Source organism: Eucalyptus grandis, chromosome 4 (assembly GCF_016545825.1).
Source record: "Eucalyptus grandis isolate ANBG69807.140 chromosome 4, ASM1654582v1, whole genome shotgun sequence".
Taxonomy (NCBI): Eukaryota; Viridiplantae; Streptophyta; class Magnoliopsida; order Myrtales; family Myrtaceae; genus Eucalyptus; species Eucalyptus grandis.
The window spans coordinates 2,527,446-2,547,554 of record NC_052615.1 but is presented as its reverse complement, the minus strand read 5'-3'; the positions used below and the strand labels follow the sequence as shown (position 1 = coordinate 2,547,554).

The 20,109-nt window shown below is 35.5% G+C and overlaps 1 protein-coding gene and 1 long non-coding RNA gene across 5 annotated transcripts; both read right to left on the bottom strand.

The window, feature by feature from the left end:
• Positions 1–1,939: 1,939 nt before the first annotated feature.
• On the bottom strand, positions 1,940–8,372 carry LOC104434695. 4 transcript variants are annotated; one of them, XR_005550244.1, is made up of 14 exons: positions 8,096–8,372; positions 7,056–7,315; positions 6,877–6,965; positions 6,224–6,798; positions 4,850–5,103; positions 4,584–4,622; positions 4,397–4,500; positions 3,868–3,987; positions 3,657–3,784; positions 3,490–3,563; positions 3,313–3,366; positions 2,958–3,204; positions 2,797–2,857; positions 1,940–2,355 (listed from the first exon to the last, which is right to left on the bottom strand). It is a non-coding gene; the product is annotated as an uncharacterized LOC104434695 (long non-coding RNA). The 4 variants fall into 4 exon arrangements; XR_005550245.1 differs by having other exon boundaries at positions 2,797–3,204; positions 3,456–3,563; XR_005550243.1 differs by having other exon boundaries at positions 2,797–3,204.
• A 1,195-nt stretch (positions 8,373–9,567) lies between these two features.
• On the bottom strand, positions 9,568–14,177 carry LOC108957375 (putative disease resistance protein RGA4). Its single transcript, XM_039311486.1, has 3 exons — positions 13,949–14,177; positions 10,592–11,868; positions 9,568–10,289 (listed from the first exon to the last, which is right to left on the bottom strand). The coding sequence occupies exons 2-3, from the start codon at positions 11,778–11,780 to the stop codon at positions 9,568–9,570; spliced, it is 1,911 nt and encodes a 636-aa protein (XP_039167420.1). The 5' UTR covers positions 11,781–11,868; positions 13,949–14,177.
• Between the last annotated feature and the right edge of the window lie 5,932 nt (positions 14,178–20,109).

Genomic DNA, 20,109 nt, shown 5'->3' with positions numbered 1-20,109 from the left:
TTATTCAATGTGACATTAATAAATTCCTTATAGGAATGATATTTTACCAACCATCCATGCAAACTTCCAAAGGATTTGGACTAATTTAATGGGATGTCAGTAAAGTCCCTTAGTTATTGGCAGTTTTACTAACCACACACTTGTAAAATGTGTAAGAACTTGCTAACGTACTAACTCATTGAGATGTTTGGTAAATTTGTTGTAGCATCGGTATTTTACAAACCACACTTGTAAAATTTAATTGAAGCTGATAATTTTACTAATATATTAGAATTTCAATAAATATGATCTTGGTAGTTTACCACTCAATCTTGTAAATTTTAAAGAAATTGGTAAATAATTGTATGTTGGCAAATTCCTTATAGGGTTGGTATTTTGTGTAAATTTTTAAAAATGTGGTAATTTATTAAATTATTAGGTGTTATTATATTCCTTATAGTGCAAGTATTTTACTACTAACAATGTCAGAATTTAAAAGAAGTTAATGGCTTACTCATTTGTTGAATATTTGTAACTTTTTTTGTGGAAGTCGATACTTTAGTAAATACACTTGTAGCGGTTAAAAAAAGTTGATAAATTACTAACTTATTGCAATATTGGTTAATTTATTATGGTGTTTGATTTAGATACGATAAAATTAAAGAAGAGTTAATAATTTAAGAATTCATTTGAAAGGTGGTAAATTCCTAATAGTATTGAGGGAAAATTTCAAAAGGGACCCGAAGTGCCATTTTTTTCTCAAATAAGGGCCAAAAGTGGATATTGTTTCAAATAAGGACTGGAAGTGCCATCACTTTCTCAAATAATGACCTAAAGTGAATATTGTTTCAAATAAGGATCTAAAGTGGTTATGTTTGTTTTAAATAAGGATTTGAAGTGGCAATAACTTTCGGCAATCACGGTATTTTCGTCATTTGTCATTTTTCCCTTCTTCTTTTTTTTTTTTTTTCAGTTCTTCTTCCTCTTCGTTGCTCCACCAGCGAAGAGGAAAAAAAAGAACCAAAAAAATAAAAGAAAGGAAAAAGGGAAAAATGCCAAATGACGGACCAATTGGAAAATTTAGCGGGTTGGTGACCAGCAAAGTTAGGTCATTATTTGAAACAACCAAAGCCATTTCATGCCCTTATTTGAAACAATCAAGGCCATTTCAGATCCTTATTTGAAATAAAATCTACTTTTGGCCATTATTTGAAAAAATAATGACACTTCGGGTCCTTTTTTAGACTTTCCCTAGTATTGATGATTTCTTAATAGGTCACCTGACCTTTGAGTTACCGGTCATGCTTTTTTTTTCCTCAACAATATTAGAATTTTACCATCAATTTCATAAATCTATTATCTGTAGGAAATTTTGTAGTTTTTTCCCTTAACTGAATCCGGAAATCATCTGAGAAGTCCAATCAGCGTGTCTTCTCTTCCATATTTCAAGAGAAACGCCGATCCTACTTAAATTTTCAGTTTGCTAGACAGGGCTAGATAGATACTTTAGCATCAGTATCACTGTTAATTATTTGTTCTATTGTTGAATAAGATAGTTGTATAGGTTTGAGGAGATGGAAAGAAAAAGGACGCCAGTAACTTTCGGTTTTGTAGAAGTTCCTTTGACTCACAAAGAGACAAGAAATGCCGAGTTGCACAAGACAAACTTGCGCGACCCCAAGGGCTATGGTCCGTTCATACTTCCCGAAGTTCTTTTGATAAGACATTGGAAGAGATGAAACAAACTGGTGCATCTCATGTTTACTGAAGTAGAAGTCAAAACTGCCTATCATTCGAAAGAAAGTCGGACATGCCAAATTGAATGAGTTCAGCATATGATGACACTGAAAAATTTGGACGAATTGCATTGAAATTTCTTCATTTTAAACATAGGTTTATAAAGCACTTCCCTAAGTTTCAAGGTACGAAGATAAGCAAAAATACCAATTCAAACTGACAATTCAAACAAAGCAAGATGTCCACGCTAAAGGGTAATGTTGAACTCAAATGCCAAAACATTAAGACTACTCGCGAATGTAGTATGAAAACAATGTGAGGAAGACCAGGTCTGAGCTTGGACGCCTAATTTTCTCTCCGTCTGGGAAGCTCTTCTTACATGAGGATCTTCTCTCAATGACCTAAATGTGGAGAAAAAAGAGGTTCACAGTCTCTCAGCCTGTGGGTCCTCCCTGATTTGATTAATGCATTCGGCCTTTCTTAACTAGCAACTTGAATTTTAGACCTTTAATGCAAACTTATGAGCAACAAGAGCTTCAGCCTCAAGGGTGGGCTCTCATAAAATTGTTGTTTCTGCATGTAACGAGATCACATCGTATGAGTTCATGTTTGAGGCAGGACCCCGATCTTCCAAGTAACCTGTATATCATTTTAAGCCATTAATTGACTGAGTAAGGAAGGTGAACTTTCTATGTTCTATCAATATTCAGAAATAATGGAGCATTCCAAAAAGTTTTTTGAGGCACTAAAAGAACTGAGATGTCCAAGTCTTAACTTTAACAGCTTCTGTAAATATTGAATTAATAAGGATTGATATGAAGATTTACATTTGTTTAGTAAGCAAAACTAAGGGTATGCTTTATGATATGCTTTATGAATGTCAAAAGTTAAAATTTCTTTCATAGTAACGGTCATAAAATCAACTAAGACCAAAATGAACAATTACTTTCTATGTACAATTTATTTATTTATTTATTTATTTTTATGGTAAAGTTCTTTGAATCATCCATGAAAGTTAAGGATCTTCAATTGACATTCAGATAGCACAAAAGGGAAGTAGTATGGCCATTGTTATAGTACCTTTTCCTTGCCTCTTAGTGTCACAGCCTACACGGAATGAGCAGCATCAATTGGCAACTACCTGCATAATTGATTTCAAGTAATTCCAGCATCCCAAGATTCAATTGAATGGGCAATCTTAGAATTTGAGTAAGAGTTGTTACGCTTCTTCTGAGCATTACCCAAGGAAATGTGTCAATGTTGGCTATTTCATGCTTGCCCATTAACCTTCTCCCATTTCCTTCTCCATAGGAGGTGCTGATGTGCTCTTCATAGTGAAGTGAGAGATTCAAAATTGCCTTCTTTATCACTTCAAAGCCTCCCTCTTCTCCCATGCTTTTGGTATTGCAAAATAGAGGGGAAACACACTCTTAAAGTCCCTCAATGAACAAAAATACTTGAAGTCCCTGTTATTTCTATGGTGTGAACCTGCAATTAGTGCGGCATCCTACACCATTTCAGTAAACCTAAGAAGGAAGATAATAATACAACTTTGAGATAATATGTTGCATAAATGGTGATAGTGAAGTCAACTACCTCCATCGGCTTTGGAGCTAAAGTGAGGACAACACCAACTTGCTCAATAATTCTCTGTTATATAAGCAACATAAACAATTTAGTAATTAAATACTATAGAACATGTCTGTATGCACTTATTCTTTTTGTTGTTAATGGCATACCGTTATTTTCTAGAGCAAGTAATTGAAATTTCACCTCAAGAAGGTATGTTGAACACCATTTATGACTCCTGCTTCAATTCCCATGCTTGGTCCCACTTGGTATTCTCACTACATGATAGAAGCCAGTGTTGATGGCAATTGGTTCGTGCTTTTCTTTTTGTCCTCTTTGAAAAAACTGGCAAGATGGAGGTTAGATATTACCTGGCCCGGCGTCACCTCTCCATTACTGCTACTAATGGTGATACTAGCATATAAGCAAGCCTTGTAGTGAGCATCAATATGTCTTGGCCAAATGACTTATCAGCCCTAATACCATAATAATAAGGCCCCTATATGGACATAAATCCTCATATCATTACAAATTTTCTCATAAACCTGGCCTAGGGAAATTCATTGTGAAATAATTTCTCACCTGGGGTCCTCAATATCCTCCAATAGGCCAACCCAATGGCCATTGAACATTTGTCTGCAGTAGGGTGTTTTCTTTGCTCAATCCCATACCTAATGTGAACATGTAGCCAAATTTATGAACCTGTCCATTTCAAAACTTTCTAGTTCATAATAGAAAACTCATGTTTCTAGATCTCCTACCATTAAACTTCATTGAAAACCTTTAGATTGCTGAAAATTTCAGCACGTTTGTTTGTTGGGATCGGCTCATGCAGCTAGTGTGTATGAATTGCATATAGCATGCAGACGAAGAATAATTCTCTGTAAACTAATTGAAATGTCCTTTCTTGTTTGATTAACCTGCTCAGATGATCTTATGGATGAACAATTTTTGACAACATAATACTTGTTTCGGGGATGATCACCAAGACACTTTTGCCATCTCTAAAAGGATCCTTGACAATTGCTTGAGGGTTGTTAAAAAATCACAAACTTGATGGAATGATGTGAAGGTAAATATAGTAAGACAGTTTGGGTTGATGTCATCTTACAATAAGATCACTTCACTATCCTTCCTTGAAGCTTGACCAGTACTTGATCCATCAAAGTTCACTAGGATAAGTTCATACGGGTGCTCAACAGGTCTAGGGATCATCTGATAATTCAGGAATCAATAGATCAGTAGCATGTGCCATGTAAACATAAAAATGCCACATATTGTACTGTCGCCATTCATACCCTTGATTTTCCATGTAGATCTATGCTAGAACCTCCAACCTGTCTCATAGTTAAACTAACATCAGAAAGCGAAACAAGATTTGCTAATGTAGAAATTTAAAAAAAAAAAATGGTGTCACTTGTAGAATGTGCATAAAACATATGACATACTTATTCTGATGGAGATCGAAGAAAAATGTGAACTTATCAACTCAATACATAATAGTTCTAGTATTGCTCATCTTTTTGTGCATCATACTTAAAGGTTTTAGTGCATGAAAACATACCAAATGTATTCTACAATTATCGTATTAGTGTAGGGCGTGACATCCAAGTTGAGAAGACTCTCGAGCATATAGTAGTATTGTTCTCGGACTTCAAAGCATACACCCTGAACTTAGAAAAGCTCTTGGTGTTTCCACTCTTCTGTTTTGGCAAGAGAGAAATCCATATGTTTGTTGTCATGGGCCTAGCAGTGAGAGACTTCTTTGTGATGCTTATCTGGCATTGTCTTTGGTGCCAAAATCAGCGCCATTTTCACCTAGTCAGAAAAGTAAAGTAGCATGAGTAATAGACATATCTACTAAAACAAAAATCCTGGGAATTTAATCTTATGGAAGATAGCTCAAACAACAAGCTCTATTTGTATGACTTGGCCTTCTGGTATTCATAGGAGTTTTGTCTTGAAATGAGAAAAGAATAAAGTGGGTATTTCAAAGAAGGGTTTCTTTAGCAAATGCCAGCACCGAAAAGTAGAAAACCACTTTTTGATGACTAGTTTCAAGTAGGAAAACTTTGCATTTTTGAACCATAAATTCTCCTTGAAAAACAACTAAAACAGTTTTCTTTTTCTTTTAGAACTATTTCAAGGTTATTCTCAAGCCTCATTCCCAAAAGAGAACTTGTGAACAAGTAAAAAACTGTGGGCAGTTACATAGCTAAAGGAAGGTCAGATTGCAGAGTGCAACAATTTAAGAAATTAATGAAATTTTACCTTATCAAGGATCAATCAGTAAACACGTTATTATGATATATCATGAGATTTAATGGATGATCGAATTGTCAATCTTGAAAGTGCACCTAAATCTTTCCTCTTGCAATCAAAAGGCAATCACATTGAAGTCCTTTCTTCTTTCGAAAACTTGGCATCATTACAAATCACTTTTGCCAACTGCTTTGGCGAAAATATCCATTAGATATTGCCATGGCAGGGCAATACTACCAAGCACAGCCAAAACCAGTATGACCAATTGAAACCAATTGAAGTCACAGAACAAGAAAAATCTAAGACAAGAGTGAAGATGAGAAATTGAGTTTACATGAAGTCCACAACATAGACTTAAAATTGGCAATGATCGATTTAGTTATCAAAAGAAATGGCAACAAAGACTACTGCTTCGTTCATTAATCTTGCATCACACAAATGCATTTCTTTTGCAAACATTGTTGTCACAAGGAGATGAAGAAACCGAAATTAGGGTTTAGTAAGAGAAATTATTTCGTCAATTGTCAACCAACAAAATGTGTCAGGACAACTTTGCAGCGATCAAAATGGAGTAGTCATAGAGTAGACTCCCGGTTCAACTGTCATAAGACCTCTTTGAATGTCAGACATTTACTCAATTGCTTAAGACAGTACTCAAAATCGGCAAAGTATTTACCTGAGGACCTCCGTAGAATGGTTGAACAGCAAACCAAGAATGTGCATTTCCCTCCTCTCTCCCTCTCCCCTCCATTGCATTTCCCTTCAAACTCTTCAGTGAGACACTTTAGAAAATAAAAACCATTTGCAGCTTTTAGTTAACACAATGTTGCTGTCAAATGCTAACAATAAGATCACTTTCCTACCTTGGAGCTTGACCAGTATTTGATACATAGTAATTTCACTTTGGAAGCCCAGACAGGTGTGATACAGGTCTAGGGATCACTTGATTTACAAATTAATAGATCAATAGCATGTAGGATGTGAAAAGAAAAATGCAACATATTTCATTGCTGCAATTCATACACTTGATTTGCCGTGCAAATCTATGCCATAATCTCCAATGCTTTGGGAACACGTTGAGATAAGGTTCTTGAGAGAAACATTTCATCACTCCATCTATGAGATTTTTCCCGAATCATCAGACCGTGCAGGCATTTCACTACTTGTGAAATCAAACAAGCAGATTGCACACTATATCTACAGCCTGACTCACGATGGGAACAAAGCGAAGTTCCCACACCCTGTAAATACCTGCATTCAAGGATATGTCCAAACCTTTCAGCAATTTGTCCATGTCCCCCAATCGAATCATGTAGCGTTGACAGATACCTTTTTCAACTTTATGTGCAGGATATGAGATATCTTGTACTAGTCCTTGCCTGCATCTTTATGGCACCTCTCCTCCAATTTTGAGCAACCTGCAATTCTTAGGTGAGTACAGAATAGTTCTCGTCTTGTTTATCTTTTCGTGCATTGCACTTAAAAGGTTTTAGTACATGAAAACATACCAAATATATTGGGCAATTATCATATTGCCGTAGGGCATGACATCCAAGTTGAGAAGACTCTAGAGTATGCAGTAGTATTGTTCTCGGACTTCAAAGCATACACCCCGAACTTAGAAAAGCTCTAGGTGTTTCCATTATTATCATGTTTCAGCAAGAGAGAAATCCATGTTTTTCTTGCCGTGGGACTAGCGGTCAGTGATTTGTGATCCTCAACTGCCATTATGTCATCGGTGCCAAAATCTACGCCATTTCTGTCTAGCCTGAAAAATAAAGTAGCGTGAGCAACATATATATCTACTGAAACAAAAAACCTGAGAGCTTAATCTCATGCTAGATAGTTCAAACGGCGAGCTTTATTTGTACCACATGGCCTTCTGGTATGCATGAGAGTTTAGTTTTGAAAAGATAAAAGAATGGACAGGGTACTTCAAAAGAAAGGGTCTCTTTAGCAAGTGCTAGCAATTTTTCCCTAAGCTTAATCTCATGAAACCGCTTTTGAGGACTAGTTTCAAGTGGGAAAAACTTTATTTTTTAAGCATAAACAGCGAGGTTTAAACACAATTGTCATGAACAATTTTACACAAACAACTTAAAAGTACAGACCCCCACTCGTCAAATATAGAGCATGATGATCCAAAATCAAAATGCCATTGAAAATTTGAAATAGCAGCTACCGACCACACATCATAATAGTTTTTAGAGCTGCAAGAGTCCAGTTCGAGAAGCCAAACCAGCAAACCCGGCTCATGTTCACCAGATGAAGCAATAAATCAAAAGATACAAAAACAAATTCATATGATGCCAAACAGATGTACTCAACTTCGCTCAGAAATTCTCTAGAAGCACCAACAATTCAAAGTTAAAAACCACATGCTAAACTCAATGAGCATTGTCCTCTCTCTCCATAACCAAATCACATCGCAAACCTTCTCTCTCTCTCCAGCGATCTGTCCATGTCCCCCAATATCAAATCAAGTATTTCGAAACACAATTCGAGAAATTATTCATGTAAAAATCTGGGAAACAAGGTCCCCACATACCTTCGGTGAAGAAAATTAGGGCGACGTTTGCCCAAGTCGTATGTGCGGGATATGAGCGATCTTGTCCCAGTCCTTGCCTATTTGTCTGTAGCAACGCTTCTCCAATTTTTCGCAATAGTAGATGGTTAGGTGAATAAGGGATGTGAGTCTTCACATTGCTTCAGGCAATGATGTCAACGAGGAGCACCCTCTGATGTTGAGAGTTTGGAGTGATTGAAGGGCCTTGATCTGCTCTGGTGTAGCCTTCAAATTGCAGCAAGACGAAATTGTGAGATGCTCAAGACTATGGAGCTGTAGAAGCCATTGTGGGAGAGATGTTAGTTTGGGAAGGAGAGAGATTGTCACGGAGCGAAGACTCTGAAGGCCTCCATGGAAATCCAAGATGTTGCAGCTTTCGTCTTTGGATATATCCAGCTCCTTGCAGTCGTCGAGAACTAGGCGAGTAAGGGATGTGAGCCTTCGCATTGCTTCAGGGAATGATGTCAACGAGCAGCACCCTACGATGTCAAGGTATTGAAGCGATTGAAGGGCCTCGATCTGCTCTGGTATAGCCTTCAAATTGCGGCAATTCCAAAGTTTGAGACGCTCGAGATTGCAGGCCTGTAGAAGCCACTGTGGAAGAGATGTCAGTTTGGGAAGGCCAGCGATATCCATGGAGCGGAGACTCTGAAGGCCTCCATGGAAATCCAAGATGTTGCTGCTTTCGTCTTTGGATATATCCACCTCAATGCAGTTCTTGAGAGCTAGGTGAGTAAGGGATGTGAGCCTACAGATTGCTTCAGGGAATGATGTCAACGAGTTGCAAAGCATGATTTCCAGATTTTGAAGTGATTGAAGGGCCTCAATTTGCTCTGGTATATCCTTCAAATTGTTGCAATAATTTTGAGATGCTCGAGATTGCTGGCTTGGACAAGCCACTGTGGGAGATATACTAGTTTGGGAAGGTTCTTAATTTGTACATAGCGGAGACTTTGAAGGCCTCCATGGAAATCCAAGATGTTGCCGCTTTGGTCTTTGGATATATCCAACTCACGACATAGGATGATAGAGAGATTCACGAGGTTGGGTAGATGTCGCACACGTTGGCCAAATATGTTATCCCCAAGATGAGAAGGTTCCCCATGATGGCAATGGCATTTTCAACTTATCACAATGAGAAATACTTAAGTTCAATAGACTAGGAAACGATGATGTTAAAGTGGATGAATGGCCAGACTCGATGTATTCCAGTTCAGCCATCTCCGAAATCCATAAACTCTTGAGGTGAGGTAATTGGCCTAGTGGAGAGAGACGTTTACATCTTCCACAGTCTATAATCTCTACCTCAACTAAATTTGGCAAGGAAGACACGAGGCTATCCATCATCCACCTTGGAAAGCTCTCACCTTCATATCCAAAGTGATCGTCAACTCCCGCAGATTTGAGGGCGGCTCCATCCAATAGAGCAATTTCCATCCAATAGATCTTCATTTCTAGTCCATTTCCCCAATTACTACATCATAAATATTGAAACCACCCCATTCAAGTTCCAAAGATTCCAAAGACTGCTTCCCTGTCAAGTTTGCAGCCTTGTATTCTTCTATTGTATCAGTTACATGTCCCAAATTTTCAATGTAAAGACTTCCCCGGATGTTATTAAGCCCATATAGCTCCTCAAGTTTGCCATAATTCTTAGCACAAGCTTTGTCTTTGGGCAAAATGAAGCAGTTCAGCCTATGCAGAGAACTCAATTGCCCTAGTCCACAAGGAACATAACTAAGTTCTTTACAGTCTTTTATGCCTAGAAATTGAAGGCTAACTAATTTCCTTATACCCCTTGGTAATTCTTTGAGGTAACAACAACCATCAAGATTAAGTGTTTGCAAATTTTGCAATTCCATAATGGAGTCAGGAAGCCTATTGAGCCACATATTGTAAGAGAGATCAAGATACGTGAGATACTTCAACTCACAGATGGACCTTGGCAGCTTCTTGACAGATGTGTCATGAAGATCCAAGACGTGCAACTTTTTGAAACTTTGCATGAGTGGGTGTAAATCTTCTTCACTTATCATTCTTCCCTTCAAAAGAATTAATGTTCTCAAGCAACTTGCTTCCAAGCATGGGAATGGAAGGGGAAGGTCACCCACAGATATATGACGAGTTCTTGCATCTATAGATTTTGTGGCATTCCCTACCACACAACACTCATTCCCTGCAACCAAGCAAGCTAGATCATGCATCAAATCATGCATCTTGCAAGTCTCCCTTTCCGTGAGTGGATTTTTTTAAAATCTTGAAAGAAGTTACTCCAAATTAGATTCATGAAATATTCATGGGCAATTTCTTCTAAAGACTCACTTTTATTTGATGGCTTTGATGGCTTGATAAATCCTTCTGCCACCCAAAGATTGACCAAAGTCTGCTTATCTATCTCATGATCTTTGGGAAACAATGAACAAAATGCAAAACATCGTTTTAAATGCGAAGGAAGATTGTTGTAACTTAGCATAAGACCTGGCATTATTTTTTCTTCACTTCGAGCTTCTTCTAGGAGCTTATAATTTTTGAAATGTAACCACTCGTCTTTTGTTTTCCTAAAAAATAGTGAGCTTCCAACAGTTCGAATAACCGATGGAACACCATAGCACTTTCTAGCTATCTCTTCGCCAATAGGTCGCAAGTTAGAATCTTGTTTCTCCTCTCCTTTTGAAGCCATTTGCATTAATAAATCGACAGACTCCATTTCAGATAATTCCCTGAGAAGATGAGGTGTAGTAGTGCAGGTGATATCCGCAACTGAAGGAAGACGCGTAGTTATAAGGATCTTGCTTCCTCTAGCACCTTCCACCAATAATTGTTTCAAATTGACCCATGTTTCTCGTTCTGCAACCCAATAATCATCTAAAACTAAAAGATATCTCCTTCCCCTCAATTTATTTCGTAATTGTTCCAACGTATCATGATTCAATACCTCCTTCGTCACACGAGCTAAGATATTTTTCACTATTTCTTCCATGTCAAAGACATTAGAGACACATACCCACAATTTCAATTCAAAATGTTCATTGACCATCTCATCATTATATACAAGTTGAGCAAGAGTTGTTTTTCCAAGCCCACCAATACCAACTATTGGAAGGATGGAAACATTCCCTTTCACATCTGAATTCAATAAAAATTTCTTAACAGTCTCCTTATCATCATCTCTCCCTATAATATCCCCCTCACATGCAAAGGAATGTGTCTCTTTTCTCTTCCTCCACTCTCTCTTGGGGAGTGTGTTCAATTGGAATTTCCTGTTAGCCTCAATGGTTTCTATTCTTTTCTTCACTGCTCTTACTTTGTTACTCATCTTCAATATAAAAGCAACCTGGTTTGAACCAGAGAAAAATTTCCTTACCTCCTCGAACATTTTATTGTCGCCTCTCAGTCCTTGTCGCGTAGCTTCTACATTGTATTCTTCAAACACGTCCAGTGCGTCATAAAAAGCGCCCTTCAGTCTATCAACCCAATCTTTGATTTCGCGACTTTGGTGGTATTGCTCCTCTGCATCATCCAGTACAGCTTGAAGCGTGGAGACTGTTTCCCTAAGTGCCTCGAGTTCATGCTTGTCGCCCCATAACTTTCCAATATTTTCTATTGCTTGAGGAGCTAGACTAGCAACGATCTCTTCCGCAATGCTAAAAATGACAGCTTCTGCCATTTTTGTTCTCGGTGTTCCTTTTTCTTTGTCTCTCTATGGATCAGAAGATACCAGTACGGTCGTTCCGAGGCTATAGGCTTCTCAAAACCTGTACAAGAAGTTTAGGTTGACACTTACAAGACTGGCAAATCAAAATGTCGACAAATCTAATTTTCAACTTCTTTGACAGACTCGTGTTATTGAAGATAGGAATTCCCATCATCCACGCAAGAAAAGAAAATCAATAATGCATATGGGACCCACCGAGGTCTGCGATTGGTTTGTCTAAATCATGCCTAATTGTAAGCTGTTATTAAGAATTAAATCTATGTGTACTTATTGGTGCAAAATTCCAGGAATCAGTCTTTTCAAAAGAAGCTCCGCTTTTTCATCTATGTTTTGAAGGATTATCTCGCAACAGTTTCATAAACCACCCCACAACTCGGCTTTCATTGGATAGAGACTCTCCCGAATTTTCAAAATTTGCATTAATCACGTTACAGCGATTCGGAGAGGGTTAAAGAATTTCTATATTTTGGTCAACTGATGATTTACTAGATTTTGTTGTAATTATCATTCAATGAAAGGTTTTGCTTTGTCAACATTTTTGTTTGAAATTACTCTTTTTAGTTCGATGCTTCGTTCTTTAATTTCTTTTCAAAGGATAGCCAATCGTTTTCTAAATTCTTGGGATGGAATTGATGTATGAGAAAGTTGCTATCAAAACTTACGTGAGGTGTGAACTATTATAAATTAGGGTATATGTACATACACACGCAATATACATTAGTATAGAGATTCTTTCCGTGAAAATGGAAAGTTCTGTATGCGTGGGTAGCATGATCAATTTGTTACCGCCTTGATATGAACACTATACCTTTCAATTCGAAACTCTTCTTCATGTTGTTATGGGTTATTATTAATATTATTTTAAAACATTGCAGTTCGATTAGGAAAGTTCACTCTCCTTGCGAACCTCTCAAATTTAATTGCTTTCTCCGAATAAATACTTCTATACATTTTCATTCGTTCCTTATTTTTTCCTATTCTCTAAATAAATTTCGTGAAAGATCTCTTCCTATACTAGGCAATACCAAAACTTGTCCATTTATGCAACGTGAAATCATATATTTAGGCATTTTATGGATGTCATTTCTTTTTCATAAATTTTAATGCTCCCATCATTTTCTAATGGTGCCCATTTTAATAGTTCCATCACATGCTTTCCTTAGAAAACCATCCTCGTTCACATGCTTTCCTTAGAAATCGATGTACGTTCACATGCATGCCCCAATTGTCGAGTAATAACGTCGAGCATTAAAATCAATTGGATCTGGCTCTTGAGAAGATAGAAAAGTATTATAGCTGTCTGGGCAACTTCGGCATCTAACTTCACGCGGCAAAAAGTTTTATGTTCATGAATCTCTGCTGTTTTCTAATGATGCCCATCTTTATGGTTTCGTTGTTTAGTAGTGACATCAAAATATTATAGTTAACGGGATTTCAATCTTGAGAAGACAGAATGTTATTATAGCTGCCTGGGCAATTTCAGAATCTCACTTCACATGATAAATGAATTTAAGTTCATAAATCTTTGCATTTGCCCAAATAAATAATTAAAATGAAAAGAATAGATTATGAAGTATCGTGTGAATGAAGTAGTTTGAAACATTTTTCAAAATTATACATTGGTATTGAAGTACCAATTTGCGGTGGGCTCATAAAAGCAATTTTTTAACTTTTACTTTTAATATGTGCAATGGTAAAACAGCTCTTGAAGTTGGCTAATCTTCTCTTTTTATTTCTATTTAGAATTGGAAGTTGGGGACATTTTATGTGTTTTTATGTGCCCATTTTGGAGAATGCTAATAGCCTAATATGTAAACGTCGAGGGCCACGTTTACAACATATAAGTCATATCTATAAATCCAAATAAAAGACGCTGATAGCTTTCCCAAGTAATCTTTGTTTCGATCAAAGATGAGTGATCTTGAGTGATGTAAAAGGATTTTTTTTCTTTTTTTAAATTTCGAAATGTTACGGTCAAATTTGAGCCATATCATAATAAGTGAAAGATCAAGGTAAAACAATTGTAATAAAAGTTATCGCTCGTACAATTCTCAGGCTATATTCATCTTCAGAAAAGCACAAAGCTTCTCTCTAATTAGTTGCTATAAGAAAGAACCAACCTGGCTAATAATGGGCTAACTGACGGTCGACCAACAAAAGCAAAGCCCACAACCCCCAAGATGGCGAGAGATGGAGATGAGACGGCGTTGGCGAGACCGAGACAAGGGGCGTCCGCAAGACAAGAGAGAGAGATTGAGAGTACCACTGCAAAAAGTCGAGAGACTAGAGAGACTGAGAGAGAGAGAGGCCAAATTTGAGTGTGAGAACTAGAAAAGAAGTGGAGTTTAAATAAAAAAAAAGATTCAGGATTGGTTTTGTATGAAAACCGGTTCTGCCTGAGAATTAACCTTGCAAAGCTGATTTTCAGGTAGAGATTGACCGGTTCAAGATATAAAATCAAGAATTGAATTGGTCAAGGCCAGCTCCCATAACTTTTACTTTGGACTGAACTAGTGCTTGAACCGTCTTGAAACAGATCTGATTCAGTTTAATTCGGTTCTCGAATTGAACCAGCCCAATGGTCCACCTCTAATAAAATGTTATATTTTGAGTTTTCATCAAACATTACAAAACAAATCACTCAATTAGTAGACGGGGAAGGAACATCATGGAGCATAGAGTTCCTTTCAGTCTAGATAAAGTAAATAGTCTCATTCGAAGGAAAGCCCTAATAGAGTTTTCGAAAAAGTCTTCCCTTTGAGGTTTTGAAAAGCCCACTGAAATTCAATGTCCTCACAGCCGATTGCTTTGTTAGCATCACAGAGAAAAGACGTGTCCCAAAACTGTCTTATTGAAAGAGCACTTAAAGTAAAGGGGACACCTAGATTCAAAAATAAACATCACATAGATAACTAGTGCAGCTTGCAGCACAAGTGGTAAGTCTATGATAAAGAAGCAGCTTGTTCAGGATATCAACCCATCCTTAGGAACATTATGATAAATCCAAATAGGTCAATGTCATAGCAACTTGGACCTCCTATTTCTGACTGATTCCCAAGCATCAGCAAATGGCATGAAAGGATGGCAAGATTTAATCACGTAAGCTTGCTTAGATGTCAACAGAAAATCAGATCTAGCAGGGATCCATTGCCAAGTATGACCATAAATAACTTCTGAAACTTTAACATTCATTTCAAGGCAGCATTATTACACAACTCTTGAAGAGTGAACTCCTAGCGGCACTCCAAAATGACCATTATCAAACCAAAACAAATAGATTTGCACTTCTCAGCAATATGTTTGACATAAGGCTTAAGTATGCTACTCACATTCAAAAGCATCCATCATCTAAGTAGAGTCACTCTTAGGCTCAACAGGCCAAATACTCTGGTCTTTTAACAGATTTCCATATGTATAAAGTTTGGCACCTACATTCGTATACGATTTTAAATAATTTTATGTATGCTTTTGCTTAACACTTGCTCACGTGTCATTATCATATAGAGTATTTAAGTGAAAGAAACAACGATTTGTATAAATCAACTATTCAAATTAATTATTAAAAAAAACCAAAAAGTTTACACAATACAAAGACAGTCCATAGGACGAGTACGGTGAGGCTCTTCACTGGTCCACGTGTATGAAGCCGTGCTTCAGGTTACAAAATGCCACGTGATGGACGTGGCCAAAAAGCAACTGAATTCGGGCATGGTTAATTATTAACCATCACTTTTTTCCTTTTTTTTTTTTTTCCTTTCTTTTAAGGTTCCGTGCCACATCTGTTTTCTCCCAACTTCTCTGCTATTTTTAGATAGGGAGACCGGGCGCTTTTGGAACTCTCAATATTAAAAACCCAATATTAATATCTCAATTGTCACTCGTGAATGGTCAACTACCTCAGTCATTTCATAAAACATAACATGGGAACCCTACCTCAATAAAAATCCTCTTCAAAATAATAAAAGTGTACAATAATAATAGATGGTAAAAAAATATTTAAATGAAATATACCAAATACAAAACCTATGTGTGTTTATATATATATAAAAACGAGGTAAGTTAGTGTTGAAGTATTGTCTAAAAACATTATCTTAGATTAAATGAGATGATTAAGCTTTTTCTGTTTTATTTTTAAGCAATGTTTAGAGTTGCAGGGGAACCATCCCAGGGTGGAGGTTTGTTCAGTTTATAGAAATGGAAATAAATAAAGTTTTAATAAATGTTAAGAAAAGTGGAAAGGAATAGAGTTTCGTGAAGATATAGCTCAACCATTAAGCTCCATTTGTTTTACTTTCTCAATATCCATAGACATATAAATATGTATGTATATATAAACAATTTCGTTTCACAAATGACATATAGTAAAATAGAACAAAAGAAGGTAATCATGATTATCAGAGTAGCTAGGTTTACTTACGAATTGTTTGTTTATGCTTTTAAAAATGCAAAAACTAAATTTTAAAATGTCATTTAAATATTAAAAGATTTGGAAAAAACTAGGGAAAAAACTATTTTAAAAAAAAACCTCAAACTTTGCTTAGAGAGACATATTTACCTAAACTATTTTTTGTGACACCATAAATCCCAATTGTCCACTGTGACATATTTACTCTAAATTTTTTTCTCTCACACAAAAAGCCCTAAGCATTTACATATGTGATGCATTCACCCAAACTTTTTTTTTTTACATAAAAAACCCTAAAAAAATTCTATGACACAATTTTTTTAGGATAAATATGTCAAATAAGTAAAAGTTTTGGGTTTTTTGGTGTCACCAAAAAAGGTTTGGGATTTCTTATGTCATACAAAATAAGTATGGGGTAGATATGTCACACTGTATAAGTTTAGGATAAATGTGTCACAAGGATATAAGTTTTGGGTTTTTTATGTTACAAAAAGAATTTAAGGTAAATGTGTTATAGTGGGCAAAGTTTGAGATTTTTTGTGACTTTTACCCCAAAAAAAACTATGCTTAAATTATCATCAATATTTAACAGTTGAGAAAATTCAAGCCCTTAAGGTCTGGGGTTCTATGTAAAGAGATAAGAAATAAACGTAGGGTGATTTCAAATAAAGATATAGAAAATGGAATGATAAAGAGTGATTAAATGAACAATATAAAGTAAATGATATAAACTATGGATGATAACCTTCCTTAGGGGCGGTAATCCGCATGTAATTAGGGTATTGTAAAGAGTCACCATTAACAATGTGATCTCAAGCTGGGGCGGTAGTCCGCACTCGAGTAGAGATCTCACTAATATGCGTAAGAAAAGAAAATGTGACATTTTACAAGGGCAGATGTCCGCGCTCAAGTAGAGATCCCACTTAAAGTAAAGTAAAAGAGAGCCAAGAATATGAAATAATGATACCAACCAAAATTTGGTTGGTTATATTATTAAGTGATAAGAAAACTTCCTGAAGATAGATGATACAAGTAATTGGAAATCAATACAAGTGATCGAAAATACCTTGAAACAGTGATTACAAGTTATCTGAGGTGATTTGTAGTGATTGGGAAGTGGTTACAAGGTAATACGAGTGGTTACAAGTGATTGGGGATGAAAGTGAAAGAGGGATGTGATTGGAGAAAGCCTCGGACGTAAGAGAGCAAGTGAGCAAGATTGCTTGAATGCTAGAAGCTTGAAGTGTTGCCCTCCTCTTTTTCTTCTCCTCCTTTTATAGGCAAATTCGGGCACTTTAAAACAATGTGAACAATTCAGACCCAAAAAAAAAAAAAGTGAACAATAATTTTGTTTTTAGCTTTGGCCCATTCGCCTGATAGGATTGTTGGCAGAGTCTTCAGGCGAGATTCTTCAAAATTTTGCATGATGGGATTCTCTTCTTCTTCTTTTTGTCCATTTGTCTTCTTTTTTATTTTGTCCCTTCTAGTAATTTGGTGATTTGGTGATGAAATTTCGTGTATTCATCTTCTTCTTCCTCTTTATCCAACAGATTGATGCCATAATAGTAATCTTCATTGGTGTTGCCATTGTAATGAGATTCATTACAGGAGTCTATAAATTTTATTTCTGAAATGAGTTTTTGCAATGCGCTACGAAATTCATCAGGTGATTGGATAGTTGTTAAGTGAGCTTGGACTAGTGATTTTTGCTGGAGAAATTCTGAAATTTTATGATAAAGGGGTGATTGAGATCAAAATTATTAGATAAATTTTCATCTTCCTTTTCTTTTCCTTTATCTATTTCAAACTTTACTGTCAAGATTTCTTTTTGCATATGAACTTGAGTAGCTTTGAAAGCTAGTATTTCTAATTTCTGATGATTTATTTCATTGTGAAGATCATTTATATTAATAGGTCTTGATTGATTTTTCTTATTTTTATTCAAAATATCTTTGAGATTATAAGTTATATTAGAATTAGTAATTTTCATTGAAGACTAGAGTCTATTTAAGTATTGTTTTTTGGCTTCTGGATTTGATATTGTATTAGCAGTTTCTAATAAAAATTCTTCTTCTTTTGCTAAAACATTGATTTCAAGTAATGGTTCATTAGGAGATGAATCATCTCTTCAAATTCTGAGGAGGTTTCTATTTCATTAATTTGAAGACCATCTTCTTCAAGAAAGTCTCCAGAAGAAGTATCTTTATCTGTGATTGCCATAATGTTATTAAGTTGATAGAGAGTTTCTTCATCTAATGAGAGTTCATTTGGCCTTTTATTTACTCGGCAATATTTTGAAATACGTTCTCTTTTCCCACAAGTATAACATTTAATATCTTTGTTAACTTTTCTTTTAGGTTTTTGTTTAGGTTTATTTTGTTTATTGGCTTGTGATTTATTTTTGTTTTAATTTTTAGATTTTTTATTATTAGGAGGGCAATTTCCTTCACATTTTGGTTTTGATGGTTATGTGTAAGAGGGATCATATTGAGCACTAAATATGGGGTGAGATCGGGTGATATTGATGACGGTAATGGTGTTTGTTAGGCTTTGATAAGGTCTAACCATATTTGCAATTGATGGGCTAATAGTTAAAGTGATCGTGATCGTGATTGTTGGGCTTTCATTATGTCTAACAAGACTTGTAACTGGTCTATTGGTGATTGTGATTATGGGGTTTCAACAATAGTTTTGCCCTTTTCTTTTTGGATTTTGGAGGTACCATTTTTCTTACAAAAATTCTTTGTCAAAAAATCAAACAAAAATTTGATGTTCCATTAACAAATTCAATGTCAAAATCAAAGACAGATAATATGGCTTTCATTTTAAAGCAATATTTAATAAATATTTTTGTAATACTTCTTTTGCAGATTTACAATCAATTCGTAATAGAAATTTTTCATTTAAAAGATCACCTTGAAATTTGGATATTGCTAGAACAATAACAAATAAATTGCACAATTTGTTCCTTGTTATTTTTTACTTGTTTTAAAATACCTCCATAACATATATCTAAAATATCTATTTCTACAATTTTGAAAGCAAATGGATTAGCTAGATGGAGGCAAGGTATTTCTTTAACATGAGTTTTGATTTGTTTGACAATATGAGTGTGAACTGATGTCCATGGTGGGGTTTTTTTTTTTGCAATATTTGATGCAAAAGTTTACATACTATGTTAATGTTTGGAAAGAAATCTATAATGTGATTGGGACTTTCTAAAAATCTTTGTAATTGGGTTTTATCTTTAATTTCATCAGGGAATTTTTCTGCAAAAAAGAATTGATCTTTCTATTGGGATAACAATTCCTTGTGAAATGTAATGTCCTAAAAATCTAATTCATGCTTGGAAAGTAATATTTTAGTAGGATAGACCACTTAACCATTTTTATTGATAATATTTATGAAAACAAATATATATTTAAAATGTTGATCTATAATATTAAATATATTAAAACATCATATGTGTAAACTATGATATATTTAGAATAAGGGTTAAAATATAATTCATTGCTCTTTGAAATTCAGAATGAGCATTTTTTAAGTCAAAAGATATTACATTCCATTCATATACATATATATATATATAACACAACCCTTAGATATTTTGTTGAGGTTTGTGAGTGCAAAAAGGTTGAAACTGACCATGGGTGGTATTATTGTCCTACGATTTGATGGGTCCTCATTTTTTATTTTTTCTTTTTTCCTGACTTTTCTGCAAAGGCAACCATAAAAAGTAATATAGGCACCCTACCTCAATCATTGTACAAAAAGCTTGATAAGGATAATATAATTGTACAACAACAATACATAATAAAAATTAGAAAGATTGTATTAGATTAAAAAGTTCATATCCTAAAAACCTTAAACTAATAT

Coding starts and splice junctions, on each gene's coding strand:
- LOC108957375 (XM_039311486.1), bottom strand. CDS start 11,780: ATGGCAGAAGCTGTCATTTTTAGCATTGCGGAAGAGATCGTTGCTAGT. Junction 10,290..10,591: donor TGAAGAAAAAATAATGCCAG/GTCTTATGCTAA, acceptor GCTTGGTTGCAG/GGAATGAGTGTTGTGTGGTA.